The following is a 19,987-nucleotide window of genomic DNA, read 5'->3' on the forward strand; positions in this document are numbered from 1 at the left end:
TCTTGCTTTTCACTGTAGTCGGTGTGGCAGGGCTGTTTCTTAGCTCACGTTCACAGATATTAAGCAGAAAGTAAAACTATTAGAGTTAATGTAGATACGGCAACATGACTGGAGAATCAGACTTCATGTCTGCTGAATACACTAAAGTAGATCTTCCCAGCCAGCAGCAGAAAGTTTTAGGTCCCAATCTCTCTCTTTGCAGGCACTTATTTACAAAAGTGCAGTACAGTAGTACAGTATTACCATTTGACTTTAATGGAACTTACAGCGCAGAAGGTCGGGCAGATGTCTCTGCAGGACTGGATCTAAGATATTTTATAGGAGACAGTTTTGAGATTGAGAAGTATTTAAAGTTGTCTTTCAAGAATACTGTAGAAACTGGCATTTCAGGGTGATAGGAGTCTGGCAGAAGAGCAAGAGGCACCAATCAGCATACAGCAAACTTCACGTCCTTTCTGAAGTGAAATGTTATTGGTGGAAATTTTGTGGCAAACATTAGGATGTTCTCGCTCATAATAGAGGAACAGATCTTTAAGATTCTGAATACAATTCAAACCTATCACAGAGCACAAAGATCTTAGACAGAGTCATGTTGTCGTATGTGTCTGGACCAGAGTTGGCCAAAACTTTTCAAAAAAAATTTTTTTAAACAACAAATTTTTGCAAGAAATCTCTGGTTTTGCTGAAAACCCAAGCACCAAACATTTCAGCTTTCAGAGTTTGGTCAAGGATGGAGACATACACATGTTCAAATCTATAAGTTTTCATTTTCATTGGATTGTTTTTGTGGAAAATAAAGTCAATTTCCCAAGCAGCTCCACTTTGTGCGGCACCTTTCACAGTGAGGCCCTGATTCTTAGTGCGGCCTCTACACACTATAGAAATAAACACATTTAACGATAATAAGAAATGTTCTGTGTCATTGTATGGTAAGTTCAGTTCCCAGGGAGATACAAACATAACAAAAGCCACCCTCGTAAGCAGCAGCATTGTAGATGGAATGACTAGAAACAAATGGAAATGAAGACAGTGAACTATCTTCTCACTCTTCAGGGCTACCTACAGTAAGGGAATTTGCACCATGTCCGTTGCACGAGGGACAGCTCTAATGTTGCACCAGTGTAAAATGGGACATGCATGCTCCTGTTACCTGTGCTGTTCCTCACTGCAAATAGACCAGGATTCAGTTAAACAATAAACATTCAAAACAGCTTTAAACCGTCACTCAAGGGACCAAAGTGGGCATGAAGGGAGTCGCAAACAGGACCTAGAAACCTACCAGCAAACAGCATCCTTCCCGTGAGCATTTCTGCCAAGATGCATCCTGCTGCCCACATGTCAATGGCTTTGGTGTAGTTGTTCGGTGAGAGGAGCAGGCGTGGAGAGCGGTACCATTTTGTTACTAAGCCTTCAGAAAGATAACCCTGAAAGAGTAAAAATATTTACATCTATACAAGTAACTTTGAAGAACACATCACCAGGGGAAAGGACGAATTTAGCACTTATAATCCTGGCTACAAAAGATTTTGTTTTAACTTGTGTCTTTTATGCGATGAAGAAGCCGGCAGCTTCTTTATCTTTCAAAATGTTGTAAAACGAGGCATGCTGAGAGAGATGATCGGGACTGATGCAGACAGCAAGGCCGACATCTCACTGCACCTGATAGGGAACAGTAAATTCAGTCAGACTCTATGTGAGCATATACATAAACCCACAAACACAGCAGTGAACTTCAGGTATCAAACTGCGGAGCCACACAATTCCATGTGTCATGTCCCTTTCACCACCACCCTGCACTCTGACCAGACTCCCTCCCCATGGAAACTACCCCTGCCTTTGCAAGTAACCGAGAGTTAGTTTTAATGATAGCTAGGGAGTTGCCTTCACTGTCTACTGGTTACACCCAAGGCTAAGTCAAATGAAAGGACCCTGTTGTGTTTGTTACCCCATTCTCCTCGCCTGCCTCCAGACTGTGTGCTCATTTCATCTTCTGTTTCAGACCCGCAAACTCTTCAGGACAAGGACTGACATTTTCTACGTGCCAGCATTTGAAAAAGTGCTTAGCAACCTCCACAGGGGCCAGGTTGTCAGAACAGCCAGTACAGTGATTGCTGAGCTCTTGGAAATGTGGCTTGGCATGTTTGCACAGGGCTTAGCACAGCGGGTCCCTGACCCCTATACTGGACTATAAAACAAAGTTCTAGACCGGGGTGGGCAATAATTTTTTATGCATGGGGGCGGGCAGAGCATTCCAAGAATCTGGTAAGTGGTCCAGCTCTGCACTCTTCCATGATATTAATGGAGTCTGGGATGGAGGCTGGATGCAGAAGGGAGCTTGGAGTACGGGACTGCGGTACAGGAGGGGGTGTGGGGCTTGGGTGAAGGAGGTGGTTCTGACGTGGGACAGAGGAGTGGGGTGCAAGAGAAGTGCAGGAATTTGGGTTGTGACCTAGGGCAGGAGACTGGGGTGCAGTGTCTGAGAGGGGGTCTGGGTGCAGGAGGAGGGACAGAGGATTAGAGTTATGTGGGGCAGAGGCACAAAGGGTTGAGGGGTAGGGAGGGCTGGGGTGCCACAGGTAGGCTCTGGCTGCGAGACTTACCTGGGCAACTGCTTGCCAGAATCTCTGCAGGACCCTGAGACAGGCTCTCTGACTGCTGCAGCCCCAGACTGCTCTAAACTGCTCCCCGTAGTTCTCTGCTCCAGATGGCCAGAGGGGACAGGAAAGCTTCACACATTCCTTCCACCCCGCCAGAAAAATCTCTTTGTTCCTATTGGTTGTAAACCAGCCAATGGGAGCTGAGATATTTTGCAAGGGGCAGGAGCAGAGTGTGAAGCCTCCCCCTCCTTCCAGGCATTGTGAGCAGAGAGCTATGGGGAGCAGGAAGCTGCTTAGTGTGGCGGCAGTCTGGTCTGTGGCTGTTCGCGGGCTGGATTCAGCAGCTTGCCAGGCTGGATCTGGCCCACAGGCTGTAATCTTGCCCATCCCTGTTCCCAGAGTTCTTTTACTCTACCGACTCCTATCAAATGTGTATGTTCTCCCTCAAAGTACACAAGTATGAGATGGAGGATAGACTATAGAGTTGTGGTGAAATGACTGGTTTAAAACTGGTATCACACAGGAGGAAGAGTTAGGCGGGTTACATCATTGGAGAAGGGAAATATGCAGATCTCCAGAAAAATAAGTGCTCACTCCTCACCCAAGACAATCTGTGTCAGGGTTTTATACTGCTGCCAGTCACCAGAGCGTGAGCCCATTCCACAGAAAAATCAGTAATAAAAAAATCAATGAACTTAAAATCACTTCACTTTACATACAAAAGCTGTTTTAGATGTTTGATAAAGGATTCAGAAAGCTGTTAAATTGAATTCAGCAAAGCACTTACGCCCATGCTTCAAGTTAATGTGCTTTAGTGAGCAAGGGCCTGTCTCTGAAGTCTGCAGACCTTTGCTTCTTATGCAAAATATCACAACTTGAGAGTGGACTGACCGATGAACTGAAATACAAGAGTCTGACACTTTTCTACTGATCTGATTTTGGGTTGCAGGCAGAAAGGGTTAAATAAAACTTAACAGTTCTGGTTTTCAGTTTGTTTTATTTTATTGTACAGGCATTTAGAAATATTCCCAACTTAAAAATGGTTAGTAATGCACAGAAAGACACGCCATATATTTACTAAGCTCATTTGATAGTGACGGTTTGTATACACACAAACATTTACACCTTAAAAGCGCAGATGGAACTGTAGCCTGAATTACAATGCTGAAGCTGTTAAATAGCTAACACTGAATAGTAATTAACCAAAGAGGAGGAAGCCCTGAAAGCTCAGTGTGTCATCCTGTATCTCACCTGAACTAGTGAACTTGCAGGCTTTTTGAAATATAATTCACTGTCGAAATCTGCATGCGTTTGTCAGCTTTCCACAGGGGGCTTACTTTTTATTTTGGAGTTTACAGGAATGGTTAGTCAGATTTAATTAAGATTTAAAGTGGTCTGAAGAAGTGGGTCTGTCCCACGAAAGCTCACCTAATAAACTATTTTGCTAGTCTTTAAAGTGCTACTTGACTGCTTTTTGTTTTGATAGTGTATAGACTAGCACGGCTCCCTCTCTGTTACTATTCAGATTTAATAGTTTCAGAAGGATGGTCAAATTGGTCTGACTTCGTAGATAACAAAGACCACAGAACTTTCCTGAAATAATTTCTAGAGCAGATTTTTTAGAAAAACCCTGAATAAACTAAACATCACAATATCCTTGGAAAGGTGATACTGTAGATTACAGAGGAGGAATCTGAGGCACCAAAAAGCCAGGACTTCGCTTGACCATTGCCATACAGGGAAACAGGTTTGGAACTTGCAATAAAATCCATATTGTTCCCAGGCTAATGCTTTAATGCATAGGATCATGATTATCAAACTTGGTGCTAAAATTTTTAAGAAAGCACCCTCATGACTTAGGGAGCCTAAGTCCTATTTTCAAAAGTGACTTAGGCATGTTAGACCTAAAAGCATATGCTTCATAGTACCTAAGTCATTTCTGAATATAGAGCTTAGGCTCCGAAAGCACTTACACCTTTAAAAATTTTACCTCGAGGAAACTATCATTAGGGTCATAAATCTTTATCCATGCACCAAATGTGGCTTTCAAAAATGCTGAGCACACAAAAGGTCATTAGAGCCAATGAAACTTGTCGTGTTATTAACAATATCTAGCTGTAGCACAATCCGGTTAAATAAAAGGCAATGCTTGGAGTGTGGTCTCTTGTGCTTGGTAGTATTTTCCAGGTTCCTTAACATAGTCTCACCAAATTCTACCCTCATGCACATCCAGCTCTACTCTAGGCTACAAGGTGATGATTCATTTTGTAATAGCAATGCTAAAACTCGTTCCATAATTATTCGTGGCTTTGTGCACCGAACCCAAGGCTCACATGACTGTTACACATTAATTCTGAGCTAAGGAGTCACTTTCTCAGACAGGCACTGTTGCCAGACATTATACAAGGTTGGTGGTGCTTAGCTGAGAAGGACAAGAAGTTTTGCAGCAGAACGTAGGGGCTCAATTGTTACCAAAGTGCTCTCGAAATGAGCGATGTCTGCAGAGATGCAAATAGTTACTGGTAGGTGCCAGCAGATGGTGCTCAAGAATATGACACACAGTTCTGGATTCGGTAGGATTCTTACAAATTGTTGTTACTGTGCACTGGAAAGAGCACGTCTTATTACCTGACATTCTTAACACTGATCGGGTCCCCACATGGAACAACAACAAACCACTGAGACTGTCCCTGTCCCAGACACCTCAACATTTAAGGCAGGACTGGATATTAAGGTTGCCACCTTTCTGGCCAAAGACAGCCAAACTCCCTTGCCCCGCCCCTAGGCCCTACCCCTTCATCCCCCCTCCCTCTGCCACAGTCTCTCCCCCACCCTTGCTTACTTGCTCACTTTCCCTGGGATACGCCAGAGGGTTGGCGTGCAGGGGGAGAGGAGGGCTTTTCTTGGGGATGAAGGTTTTGGGGTGTCGAGGGGGCTCTGGGCTGGAGCTGAGAGGTTCAGAATAGGGGAAGGAGCGCCGGGCTGAGGCAGGGAGTTAGGATGTGGGAAGGGATACGGGGTCTAAGATGGGGGTGTGGGCTCTGGGGTGGGCCCTGAAATGGGGTTCAGGGTATGGGAGAGAGTTCTGGGCTGGGGCAGATGGTTGGGGGGTGGGAGGGGTCAGGGCTCCAGCTGGGTTGGGATCTGGGGTCAGGCTGGTGATGAGGGGTTTGCAGGGGCTCTGGGCTGGGGCCAAGAGCTTTGGATTGGAGAAAGGGGCTCAGGACTGGGGCAGGGCATTGGGTGCTGGAGGGATTGAGGGCTCTGGGTGGTGCTAACCTCAGGCAATTCCCAGAAGTGGCAACATCTCCAGCTGTTGCTGCTGCCAAAGTACCTCCAGCAGCATCTGGAGCTCTGGGCCCTTTTGAATAGCTGTAGCAGCGCAACTCTGGCTCCATGCGGCTGGGAGCAATCGGCGGGTGAGACAGCGCCGAGATCCCAATGGTGCTGAGGGCAGAATGCCCTAGGTCCCACCCCTTCTGCCATTGGTTCCACCTTTTGTGGGGCACAGAGCTAGCCCTCGCCTCGCACAACTTGCCACGGGGCCGCAGTTGCTCTGGACGGTGCTGCAGCAGACTAGCAGTGTCAGATAGTGATTGGTAGCCTTTAACCTTCCCATCATCCCCAGCGATTGGATTGGACCTGCATTTCTCACGGCAGCACCCTGCATTCTGCATTAGGTTCACCCACTGCCCTTATCCTTAATATGGGAGTTCAGCCTGCTCCAGAATGCAGTGCTGCATCTTCCCCTAAGCAACATTAAGGTTGAGCATTGCTTGCTGGGTGCCTGGATCTGAGCGGTCCCAGACTTTGCTGCTTGGTCCAGCCATCTGCTCTGCAGAAACAGGTCAACTTCCCTTAGTGCCCAATACAGACTCACTGTGTGACTCGTAAGAGCCAGGCAGTGGTGTGCAGAGCAGAGCATGGGAGACCTAACCCTGCCCAAGTGAGCGTACTGCTGTGTAGTCACCGAGTTACCCCTTCCCAGTCATGCCCAACATTGTAACTCGGTGCCCCTGGGTGTTTATGCCACTTTTTTCTTCAAGCGCGTCCACTGTTTTTTCACACCTTGTCCACTTTTCACCATGTCTTCCTGCAGGAAGAGGAGCTGGTGAGTTGTGGCCTTGAGATCCCTTCCTAGTGTCAGGGACAATGCTTAGCACCTAACCATGTTGCACCTGCATGAAGCCCCCTTTTACAGGAGCTTGAACTTGCAGGCAGCCTGCTGGGCACCAGCGTCCAAACAGCCGACCCACAGTGTTAAATGCCTGGGCCTCTGCCACGTGAGCTAAGGGGACATCTACACTTACCAAGAGATCGACCTGGTCAGGGTCAATCTTCTGGGGTTTGATTTCACGCACCTAGTGGGGACACATGAAATCAAACTGTCAGGACTCAGCCCCTGTACTCCTCATTCCCGAGAGGAGTAAGGGAGAGTTTCTCCCATCAACCTCCCTCAGTGAGAACGGCTAGATAAGTTGATCATCAATACGTCGATTCCAGCTACACAACTGCTGTAACTGGACTTGCGTATCTAGGATCGACTCTAAGGTCTAGTGTAGACCTGCCCTAAGTCCTCTCCCTGGCAACTGTAGCAGCCTCAATAACCTCTTCTGGGGACCAGCACAGGTGACTCATGGTAGCACTCAGCAGGTGCACTGCCTCCCTAGGCCCTCGCCAAAATTTTAATTGCTAAATGGAGTGCCCCCACATGGACCCTTCCTCCCTCTGCAGGCACCGGTCGCAGCTGGGGAGCACTTACAGAGAGGACAAAAGAGCATATAATACTTTACTCATGTGCTTGTGTACGGACACAGAGCTACCCTGCAGCACAGGAATCCCGACATCAGGTGTGACGGCACGTCTGTGTGGAACGGGTCACCGTGGGCACTAGCGGCATGGAAGCCAAGTGTGACTGCTAGGTTAAACCTGCACAGGAGACGGTCTCTGAGAAGCATCAGAAAGAGGCAGTTTACCACTTGTACTTTTGAGCTGTGTGCACCATCGCGTTAACCCCGTGTGCGGAAGGAACCCATTTATTGATCAGAAAGGTGAGCACTGAGTCTAGTGGTCAGAGGGGGAGACTGAGAGCTGGAATTCCTAGGGTCTTTTCCCAGCTCCTGTAAGCGCATATAAAACAGAACGGTCAGTGATACAAAAGAGTGCATGGTGGGTGAACTTTTTAAACAACACCCTCACTGCAGTGGTAATTTGTAGACACTCCCTGTGCTTGCTGGCTGGTTCCTGTGGATGACTTTTTGTTTTGCAGCCCTGTTTTTGCACTGACTCTGGTCTGTTACAGGTGTGTACTGTGTATTCATACTGGCTGAAATAATAAAGAATCCTGTGCTTTGAGAAGGCAGAGACTGCCTTTTCACACGTTACACACAGTCATTGATTCCTTATGAGACTGAGCAAATTACTCGAACTGTCTGTGCCTCGACAATCCTTTCTGTAAAATGGGTGTAATACTTTCCTACCTCAAGGAGACTTCATTTGCAAAGACCTGAGAAATGGGCAGATAAATCACCCTATTAAGATACCCAAAATCTAGGAAAACATGAGAGGTGACATGTTCCTACAACATGCCAGGAAACAGCACAACATACTCAGAGCATGCAAAGCAATCTAAAGTCTTAGGAAATATATTTGTTCAGTATGTGTTTACTCCTTCAATAAAAGGGAGCTCTAAAATGAGAGAAGATAAACATTTGCTAGGTGGGCAAAGGTCAGCACTTGGGCATGTCAGGATCAGTACTTGAGAACACGCTTTGTTTGTGAGAATGATTTAAAATGTTTATTGTTTGATGGGCCAAGGAAAGGAAAGGTCAGCTGTATAAATACATGATACCTCCTAAGAAGCCCAGATAAGAACAGCTTAGTCATCTAAATGGCTGAGCAAAGCATAACCACAGCATGGCTCCTCTCCCTGTCTAAGCCAGGAACCAGTGACCTCCAACAGTGTGATGTTCAGCTGGGCCATTTCCACTTGGGATTAACCTTCGCCTGCACTATTTCTGTACAAGTTAAGGGCACTATGTACGCTGGCTGCTGTGTGAGGGGGGAAAGATCCTGGGACCTCTTCTCACACACTCACCCCGAGGGGCAGGCAGAAAAGGAAGAAATGCTCAGTGGCTAGGTGCTAGTCAGGACTGAGGAGACCTGGATTCGCTTTCCTGCACTACTTGAGGCCTCTCATGCAATAATGGGTAAGATATCTAGTCTCTGTCTCAGCTCCTCAAATGTGGATGACAGCATTTCCCTCTGCCACCAGGGTGCTGTGAGGACAAATCCATTAAAGACTGTGAGGAGTTCAGATATGATGACTGTGTAAATACCTTACACAGGCATACTCTGGTGCAGAACACAAGGCAAGAAGAGCCTCCCATGAAATCAAGATCATAGAATCATAGAATCCTAGGACTGGAAGGGACCTCAGGAAGGCCAGCCCCCTACTCCCAGCAGAATCAACCACAACTAGGTCCTCCCAGCCAGGACTTTGTCAAGCTGGGACTTAAAAACCTCGAGGGATGGCGAATCCACCACCTCTTTCGGCAACGCATTCCAATGCTTCACCACCCTTCTGGTGACGTAGTTTTTCCTAATATCCAACCTCCACTCTCTCTTTAACTTCAGACTATTACTCCTTGTTCTGCCATCTGACACCACTGAGAACAGTTTCTCACCCTCCTCTTTAGAGCTACCATTCAGGAAGTTCCAGGCTGTTGTTAAATCACCCCTAAGTCTTCTCTTCTGTAAACTAAACAAGCCCAAATCCCTCAGCCTATCCTCAGAGGTCTTGCTCTCCAGCCCCTTAATCATTTTTGTTGCCCTCCGTTGAACCTGCTCCAGCACATCCACATCCTTTTTATACTGGGGAGGCCCAAAACTGGACACAATATTCCAGATGTGGCCTCACCAATACCGAACAGAGGGGAACAACCACTTCTCTAGATCTGCTCAAAATGCTCCTCCTAACGCACCCTAGTATGCCATTTATAGATACCAATCCAGAGTCTTAGGATAGCTGAGAAATGAGGAGAGACTGCTAACTCTGAGTGCAGCTCTAGGGTGAAGGGCACTGGAGTGAGAACCAGGAAACTTAGGTTCTATTCCTGTCCTAGTTATCAACCGAGACTTGGCCTATATTAGGGGTAAGTCATTTGTAGATACACAATTCTAGCTCTGGCAATTGCACAACTAGAATCAACTTATCTGCAATAGACTTACCTGGCTGTCTTCCCCAAGGGAGGTTGACAGGAGAAAAATCTCTCAGTGACCTCCCTTACTCCTCAAGACATTGAGGAGTACAGGGGCCGACTGCTAACCCCAGCTGATTCAATTTAATGCCTGTCTACCTGGCACATGAAATTGAATGCTAGGAGATCAACCCTGAGGTCCATCTGTAAAATGAAGATAATAGTACTTGCCCTTCTTTGTATGAAGGGCTGATATCTGCAGCTGAAGTGGGATATATGTGAGCAGAGTGTTATTTATTTCACAAAAGCAAGTTACGAAATCACATTGTTACTGTCTAAACTGCTGCTTAGTGGTGAGATACTTTGTTCACTTCTCCCACTAACATCGGTCTTAGTAGGGACATACAGAAAGGGAGCACAACCAGTATTTTGCCCTTGGTTCAAGACTGCCTGCTTGAGACACTGAAGAAGGAAGACTGAAGAACTGGATCCTTGCAGAGGAGAAGAGAAAAAATCCAAAGTTCTAGCAAATGTGCTTCTACCCTCGATGGCCCGCTGAAGCAGGAGTGAGTTGACAGAAAGATATGGTAAACACTGACACTGATGAAGAGAGTTCCTATAGCAGTCATCACAGTGCAAGTACTCAGAAGTATAGTTTCTAAAGCTGGTCTGAAAATGGAGCTTTTTCCATGGGAAATTTCAGCAACTTTTTTTTTTTTTTTTTTCATTTTAATTGAAATTTTCTAGGGAAGATTTAAACTTTCCAGCAAAATATTGAAAAAAGAAATATTTTGACTAAAAACTCCGGAACACTATAATGCAAAATGGCATCATTGTACCGCCTGAGAATTGCTGTGAGGGTGCTGTATGCTCCCATTCTCCTCTCTGGGCCCAACTGTGTAGCCAGACTACATCTTCCACGATGCAACATAGTCTTCCCTTTTGGCGAGGGCAGGGATAGACGATATTTTATAGTGCATCGTGGGAGATGTAGTCCAGCTAAGGAGCCCAGCTCATAGAGGAGAATGGGGGCATACGGCACCTGAACACTGCCCATAAGGCACTGCAGCCTCGCTTTGAATTGAAATATTTCAGTTTTCAATATTTTGCTGAAAGTTTCCATTTGTGGGTGTTCTACGTTTCATCAAAGTGCTAAAGGTGTGTCTACACAGTAGTCTTATTTCAAAATGAGCTGTTCTGGAGCAGCTATTCTGGAAGACCTTATTTCAAAATAACATTGCTACACACAAAATAGCACTAAGCTATTTCACAATACAGCATCTACACACATACAGCCTATTTCAGAACAGAGCTATGAGACGCACGTAACAGCTGTTGTTTCAAAATAACTTTGTGTAGACCAGGGTTTCCCAACCTATGGGTTGGGACCCAAACATGGGTTGTGACTACATTTCAAAAGAGTAGCCCACGGGGCTGGGCAGCTCCACAAGTGGCCCTTAAGAAGCCATTCACACTCCTGAAGTGGTTCTCAACCTTTTAATTGGAGTAACAGCTGTCAGGCCGTTAAACCAATCAATTACATTGAGAACCATTTCAGCTGCAGGACAGAGAACTGCATACTTGAGGAGCAGGTTAGGTGGGGGCCTGGGTCCGAGGTTGGGAAGGAGGGAAGGCAGCGCTGATCACCTCCCTGGCTTCCAGCCTCTTCAGGAGATGGGGTCCCTGCAGACCCCATCAGGGTTCCTGCAGCTGGCGCTGTGAGCTGGGGCTCTCTGCCCCAGCTGGCTTCCAGCTGTGGGGGTCGTTATGCCTCCCCTAACTCCCTCCAGCCTGTGAGCGACTCCTAGCCCCTGAGTGTGACTCTCCTGGCCCCCTTCAGCCCCTGAGTGACTCCTAGCTTCTGAGTATCAGAGGGGTAGCCGTGTTAGTCTGGATCTGTAACAGCAACGAAGGGTCCTGTGGCACCTTATAGACTAACAGAAAAGTTTTGAGCATGAGCTTTCGTGAACAAAGATTCACTTCATCAGATGCTGGTCCTGGAAATCTGCAGGGCCAGGTATAAATAAGCCAGAGCAAGGCTGGGGATAACAAGGTTAGCTCAGGCAGCAAGGGTGAGGCTTACTACCAGCAGTTGATCTGGAGGTGTGAACACCAAGGGAGGGGAAGCTGCTTTTGTATTTAGCCAGCCATTCGCAGTCTTTGTTTAATCCTGAGCTGAGGGTGTCAAATTTGCAGATGAATTGTAGCTCAGAAATTTCTCTTTGGAGTCTGGTCCTGAAATTTCTTTGCTGTAGGATAGCTACTTTTAAGTCTGCTACTGTGTGGCCCAGGAGATTGAAGTGCTCTCCTACGGGTTTTTGTATATTGCCATTTCTGACATCTGACTTGTGTGCGTTTATTCTTTTACGTAGAGAGCTTCTGAGTGTGACTCCCCTAGCCCTCTCTAGGCCCCTCCAGCCAATGAGTATGACACCCCTAGCCCCCTGCAGCCCCAAGTGACTCCTAGCCCCTGAGTGAGACACCCTTAGCCCCCTTCAGCCTCTGAGTTTGACTCCCAGCCCTTGAGTGTGACTCCCCAAGCTCATGATTGTGCGGTTTAAGCTGGGGGGAGCAGTTTGGGGATGAGTTACTTTCCACCACAGTCTTGACTGATTATAGTAAATGTAGTGTTATTATTTTATTAATATATTTCCCCTTTTCAATGAAATAACTATTATGAATATAAACACGAGGGGGCACAATTTTATAATTCTTACCCCAGGTGCAAAATTAGCTAGTTACGGCTCTGCTCTCCCCCCTCTCCCCTCTGGCTTTTGAATTGCCTTGAGCCATGAAGTCTTCCTGAACCATCAAAATGGGTCCCCAACTGGAAAAGGTCAGGAATCGCTGGTGTAGACCTACCCAAAATTTTCTACAGCCAGCAGACACCTTTAGCAAAATGTTTTAATTAGTCCAAAATGTGTCTGGAAAATTTTCAACCAACCCAACTAGTTCTCCATTTGAGGGGCAAATGTAGAGTCCCCATTAATCTCAATGGGAGCTATGATCGTTTATCAGAAGAAATAGCTGCACTGACCTTAAAAATAATCATGACATTGTTCAGCTCCGGAAAGCCCTAACACAGTTTTGTCACCTAGTATGACAGCCCTGGATCATACTCCTTGTAATCAATGGCCCATTATGATCAATTTTTCTGCAGAAAAGCAGAGATAGATAAATATAACAAATGCTAAGAGAGAGTTATATTTTTCCTGTCTTCTCATAAATGCAGATTTTTGTTCTAATTTCTAAAGCGTATAAGTCAGTATTTTAATCAAGAGTGTTTGCTATTAAAAGAATGCTGTAATTTCTTTTTCCTTAAGGTGCAAATTAATTGAGACTGATTAGTCGACATTTGTTGCTGAATCAGATATAGAACTTGAGCCTTGAAGTGTTGTCGGATCAGACTATTATTCTTCAGACACTGCAATTATTCAGTGCAACAGAGAGATTCCTTTACTGGAAGCTCTATGAGAAGATCAACAAAACACTTGTTGAGTAACATGAAAATGGACAATTTGTTTTTATGGTCTCCAAATGCTCAGAAGTAATGAATGTTACAAATAATTCAAGTAAACGGAGTAACAAATCCAATACTGACCAGGCTGATATCCATCCTTAAATACATAACAGTTCTGGAAAAAAAATAAAAACAAATGGAAAAATAAAAAAGCAGCAGCACATATAATCATTTGCATTTCTTGTATATATCCCCATTATCTCTTGCCTTCTAATTAGACTGTAAACTCTTCCAGACAGGACTATCTTTTTGTTAGGTCTTTGTACATGGACACGCATCATGGTCTCTAATAAGGTCCCGGAGGTACTTACTGTAATAGAGCAACTAGGCACTCAACACTTCATTACAAAAAGCCAAAGTAAAATGAACATTCATATGAGCAAGTGCCATGAACTGCAGCTCTGTAAACTATTAGTAACTTAGACATTGCATCTGATGAAGTGGGTCTTTGCCCACGAAAGCTTATGCTCCCAAATATCTGTTAGTCTATAAGGTGCCATGGGACTTCTCATCATTTTTGTGGATACAACTAACATGGCTACCCCTCTGATATTCGAAACTAGGAAGTATCCAATAATCTGACACTCACAGTAAGTCAGTCTATAAGCATGAAATTCACTCCATTCACTGTGTTGGCCATCTGCATGGCTGAACTTCACTCTTCACTCTCTGCTATTAAAGTTATTAACTAGAGGTGGGCCTGATCCACAACCCAGAGGAAGTGACTCTATAACTGGCAGAGATTATCATCAGGTGAGAATGATGGACACTAGATAATCATAGCATAATGAACAGCAGATCCTCATAGGTGGGTATGATCTATTCAAAAGAAATAAGGCAGCAAAGTGGCCGAAGCAGATTTGGGCTGTATACACAGACATCACAGAGCAGGGAAGTGAGTGTTGTCCTTTCTATTGGTATGTCTACACTGTAAGTGCAGGTCTGACTGTAGCATAGATAAGGATAGTCTGGCTGGTGCAGATAACATTAGTGGTAGAGACGTGGTGGCACAGACTATCAATCATGATACTTACTCCCCAGCAGGACATTAGTTATGAACTAGCTAGATTAGCGGCAGCTGTCTACCTGTCCCACAATCACACCTCTGCTTTCAGTGCAGACGTCCCCTACAAGATCCTTCAGTGCAGTCACAGCTGGCACACTGCATGCCATTCCAAGTGCCATTTTACCAGAGTGACATTGATAAGCTGGAGGAAGGTCAGAAAGGAGATAAAATACAGTAGCCCCCCAAGATCTGAGCACTCAAGTTGTGCGTATCTCAGACTAATGCCACTCAGAGGAGTGGGGAAACAGACCACAGCTGCTGCGCTGGTCATTTTCCTGGCTCCTGTCACAGGTGGCAGCCACCACTGATAGAAGAGGTTTCCCTGCTCCCGTCAGTGGCAGCAGCCAAGATGCTGCCATTGATAGGAGTGGCTGCCATCCCTGACAGGAGCAGAGAAACCGCTCTTGTTGGGGTGGCAGCCTGACTCTCCCAGCTCCTGTCAAGGGCAGCAGCCAAGAGTCAGGCTGTCAGCTGCAGCCCCTGACAGGAGTGGGGAAACTTACCAGGGCAGTAGCCCTGGTCACTTTCCTGGCTCCAGTGAGCAGAGGGGAAATGGCAGCCAGGTGGCCACTTGGTTCCCAGTTTCCCTCAGCTCACTGGAACCAGGAAAGTGACCAGGGCTGCTGCTCTGGTCAGTTTCCTGGCTCCGGAAGCAGAGTGGAGCCCGGAGCCAGGCTGCTGCCTGATTCCTGGCTCCTCTCCACTCACTAGAGCCAGGAAAGTGACCAGATCTGCTGCCCTGGTCAGTATCCTGCCTCCCCCAAGTTGCCCAAAATTTGAGTTATGTGGGGGTTATGAGACCGCAACTCCCACGTAAGTCGGGGGTCTACTGGAGTTGGGGGCTGAAGTGATGAGCAATGATCTAAATCAGGGCTCAGAGAGCTCAGCTATGCAATGACTAAGCTGGACGCGACTGTATTGTGTTGGCTGCTAAAAAGAATGGAGAAGAATTCTTGAGGACAGTACGGAACAGTAGAGCTAGGAATAAATGGGTAACATCAGCTGTACATCAGTGGAAACTTTGTGACAGCAAGACCTACTAATTGATGGTGCTACCCCTACTCCCCCAGAAGGAAGACCAGCCAAAGGGCTGGGTGAGGCACATTGGACATCAGGCTCATCCATTTCTTTGAAAATTTTGGAATAGGTTAGTGTTTTTATGTATTCACCGACCCCCTCCTGCCTCACATATTTCTGTGATGCATATTTTGGACTTATTCTTTTCTTTTACTGCTTTATTTACTCTGGTTCATGAAGCTTCTCACTTTTGGCCCTTCACTGGGTATTTTCCCAAAGTGACAAGAACAGAAACCATTTTTCTATATCAGCAGAGCACAGCCTGACGATTCAGTTCATTACACAAGTGAACGGCTGAATGGTGGGATTCCATACAAGACAAGACAATACAACCTGACTTTGTGAACACTTACATAAAGTAAGCCTTTGCTCAAAGCAACTCCTTACAAACTGTTTTCTCAAGTTCAAATATCTCAGATATTGAACCACTAAGTCTCTTCATTTCCTTTCTTATTTCTACACACAACATATACTGGCAACAAAGAGAATGGTTAGGGGTGACTTGACTGACATTTGATAATTTGATTCTGTTCTTAGATGAAGCTGATATAGTTGTAACAATATCCAGTGACTGGAAATTGAAGCTAGATAACATCTAACCACAAATAAGTCATGCATTATTCACAGGGAGCGTAACTAAACACTGGGACAAGTTACCAAAAGTTATGGTAGATTCTCCATCCCTGGATGGCTTTCTATAACATATGCTCTAGTTCAACCCACATTTGTTGGGCTTGAAGAAAGAATTAATTCAGGAGTCCTATGGCTATCTTATTTAAGAGGGCAGACTAAGGCTTGGTCTACATTAGATCTTACAGTCGACTGCAGAGACGCAATTCTAGCTGTGGCAATTGTGCAGCTAGAATCAACATAACCGCAGGCAACTGTAAGATCTGTCCTCACTGAGGCTACAGCCACACCACTGTGAAAGATCAACCCACTCAGGGTCGATCTTCTGGGGTTTCATTTCATGCATCCATGGAATGCCGCTTTCCTAGGTCAAAGCCTGGAACTCCTCAAGAGAGGCAAAGAAGAAGGAAGGTCAATGGGAGAAATGCTCCTGTTGACATTCCTCTGTGTAGACAGACATTGAAGTCGACTGCCAATAAGTAGATTTTAGCTACGCAAATTGCCTATCTGCAGTCGACTTCTATGTCTAGTATAGACACAGCCTCAGAAAGGTTGACAGGAGCATTTTCCCTCTCAACCTTCCTTAATCCTTGTGAGAGTAGGAGTACAGGGCATCAACTGAGGATCCCACAGAGACTGAATTCATGCGTCTTTACCAGATGCACAAAATCAAACACTGGGCGATTGACCGTGAATGGGTCATTCTCTGGTTAAGTGCAGACATACCATACCATAGATTATCAGAACAGTCTTTCCTGAGCTTCCAATCTATGAAAACTCACCTGTAGGGACCTGGTAGTTAAGACTGTTGGCTAGATTCTTGTACTGCTGTGAAAGCCTCTTATTTAGAGCAGGCCTGCTGATGGGGAGAGACAAAGGGGGGCAGTTGCCTTGGTCCCAGGTGATTCAAAGGGGCCTGGAGCTCCTGGACACTGCTACTGCCTAGGGAGGGGCAGCCAGAGCCCTGAGCTCTTTAAATTGTTGCCAGAGTGCCGCATGGTGCACTCTTGGGCAGTTCTCAGGGCTGGCTGGGCGCCCAGCTCAGTGTGCTGAGGGTGGTGCAGAGGGCTGGCTGCTTCCAGTCCCATCCCTTCCACCTGAAGCCCCATACCCTCCAGGAAGGCAGAGCCAGCCCTCCCTCCCCCTACTTTTCCCAGGGGTTCAGCAAAACACTCAGCCCCCCGATCTGAAGCAAACCTCTATACCCATACAGAAGTCAGTGGCAAAACTCCCTTTGGCTTTCAGCCTGGCCAGGATTTCACACTGGATAAACATGGGCGCTCTCACCCATCACAGAAGTGCCACTGCCTAGAGGGTAAAAATGGCAACCTTTGCTCAGAAAGAAGAGACCTATCGTGCAACACACTGGCGAATCTCTCCCGAGGAAATGTAAAACTGCCGTGGAGCTGTTAAACTATGTTATGCAATAAATACATCTTTAGAGAATGACTAGTCAAATATCTTTGTGGAGAGCAGATAATGCATGTAAGTATTCTGCCTTTCAGTCATTTTCAGCTTCCCTGTCACAGTGGAGCTACCTCTACCATGTGGCTTGCAGGGAGCAAATCTTGACCTTCGCGTTCTCTGGAGTTTGTTGAGCCAGATCTCCAAGATCCAGCCAAAAGGCAATTATTAATGCCTCTGTTTCTCCCAGCCCATGCCCAGGGACAGAGTCTGTGAGTTACCATTGTTTTTGCTAAAAATGACAGTGGTTAAATTTACTCAGAGGCTTGGAATACTGCATCTGAAGTAGGTTCAGGAGAAGTAGATTAGTGGGGAGAGGTCAGGTGAGACTTTCAAAGATGCAAGACAAATGTAGTTTAGGATCAGCCCCACCACAGGAAATATAAGCATGTATACACAACCCTGAACAATGTCGGAGCAAGCACGCTTCCTTGTTTGACGCCACTTCTGATTCTGAAAGCAGCCGATAATGCGCCACCATATTGGATGGTTCCTCTCATGTCTTCATGGAAAGACTGGATCATCTTGAGTAACCGTGGAGGACAGCCTATCTTGTGGAGCAGTTTGAACAGGATCTTCTTCGCACTTCTCCTGAAGCATGCCTTTGGATCTTCAACAGAGGGCATCTTGCTGCACACAAGATCTGATGGGAAACTGTTTAACCTTACAAGGCTGAAAGCTAAGTCTAAGGTGCAAGAAGTCCTCATCAGAGACATGCTGTTCACAGACGATGCTGCTGTAGTGTCTCACACAGAAGACCAGCTTCAAAAACTGCTGGATCAGTTCTCCAAAGCGTGCAAGGACTTTGGGCTTACCATCAGCCTAAAGAAGACAAACGTACTCGGTCAGGATGTTGCTGAATCCCCATCAATCAGCATTGACAACTATACGTTAGAGGTCGTCCATGAGTTCATTTACCTCGGGTCCACCATCACTGACACCCTGTCGTGGGACACTGAGCTAAATAGGAGGATTGGAAAAGCGGCCACAACTCTGTCCAGACTCAGCAAGAGAGTGTGGAACAACAACAAGCTGTACACTCGCACCAAAATGCAAGTCTACAGAGCCTGCATCCTCAGCACCCTCCTTTATGGCAGTGAGACTTGGACCCTGTATGCCCGCCAGGAAAAGAGGCTGAACATCTTCCACTTGCGCCGCCTCAGGCGCATCCTTGGAATATCATGGAAGGACAGAGTGACCAACACAGCCGTCCTCGAGCAAGCTGGAATCCCAACCATGAACACCCTCCTCAGGCAGCGTCGACTCCGCTGGCTTGGCCATGTCCACAGGATGAATGATGGAAGGATTCCAAAAGACATCCTATATGGCGAGCTAGCCTCTGGCAAAAGACCTCCTGGACGCCCCCAGCTGCGCTACAAAGATGTCTGCAAGAGAGACCTCAGAGAGGTAGACATCGAGCTGAACAACTGGGAAGAACTAGCAGACGACCGCAGGAGATGGAGGCAGGGGTTACACAAGGGCCTTCAGAAGGGCGAGATGAAGATCAGACAGCTAGCAGAGGAGAAGCGAGCGCACAGAAAGCACAATAAGGACTTGCCAGACACCCACTACATCTGCAAGAGATGCAACAAGGACTGTCACTTTCATGTGGGTCTTCATAGTCACAATAAACGCTGTAAATGAAGTCCTCAATTGAAACTTTAAAGGGCACGATCTATAGCCTATGCAGACTGAAGGATGCCTACTACTACTACACAACCCTGGCAGAGCAAGAGCAAACTATAACTTAGAATTGTGTATGGTTTCCACAGTAATCCCATACTTTGACTACATCATAGCTTTCTGAACGGCCACATTTTGGATCTTATATGTTCAAAGGAGTATTATTATTACAAGACACTATCAACATGCAATCTAGATCATTTAAAAATAAACTACTTATAGTAATTTTAGCTGCCCCCATGCCAATTTTTTGTAATTTTACAATGTCATTTTCCTCTTGTAGGCCACCATTATGCATAAGACCCCAAGTCCTCAACGGCATTTAGACACTAGCCTCCCACTGATTTCAAAGGGAGCATTTAAATAGCTTTGAGGATCTGGGTCAATATCCACACAAACATGGCAAGCTGACTAATTAGCTATGCCAGGAAACTGCACAACTGACATGTGTTAGGGCTCTCACCTGGCAGCCCACTGTAGCATCATCATTATATCCGCCTCAAGGTATATCTCTATTTACCACGGGGTCAACACACCACCATCAATCTGCCAGGGATCAATTTTGCTGCATGTAAAGACACAGCAAAAATTGATGCCTCTGGGCTCAGGCACTGACCCTGTACTCCAGGCTTATGAGTAGAGTAAGGGACATTGACGCGAGCCCAAAGAAGCCTGATCTACACCAGGGAAGAAGTCGATCTTGATATGTCGATTCTAGCTATGCAAATGGCATGGCTAGACTTGCATATCT

General features: G+C 46.1%; 1 protein-coding gene across 2 annotated transcripts in view; it reads right to left on the bottom strand.

Annotated features, from left to right (window-relative positions):
* MAPK4 (mitogen-activated protein kinase 4) overlaps positions 1–19,987 on the bottom strand; it is a 139,431-nt gene that overhangs the window by 33,128 nt on the left and 86,316 nt on the right. For both annotated transcript variants that reach the window (XM_074995784.1, XM_074995785.1), the window contains one exon: positions 1,280–1,424. In XM_074995784.1, coding sequence (XP_074851885.1) covers positions 1,280–1,424 — 145 coding nt within the window. The remainder of the gene's footprint in view (positions 1–1,279; positions 1,425–19,987) is intronic.

Source organism: Carettochelys insculpta, chromosome 5 (assembly GCF_033958435.1).
Source record: "Carettochelys insculpta isolate YL-2023 chromosome 5, ASM3395843v1, whole genome shotgun sequence".
In the NCBI taxonomy this organism is placed as follows: Eukaryota; Metazoa; Chordata; order Testudines; family Carettochelyidae; genus Carettochelys; species Carettochelys insculpta.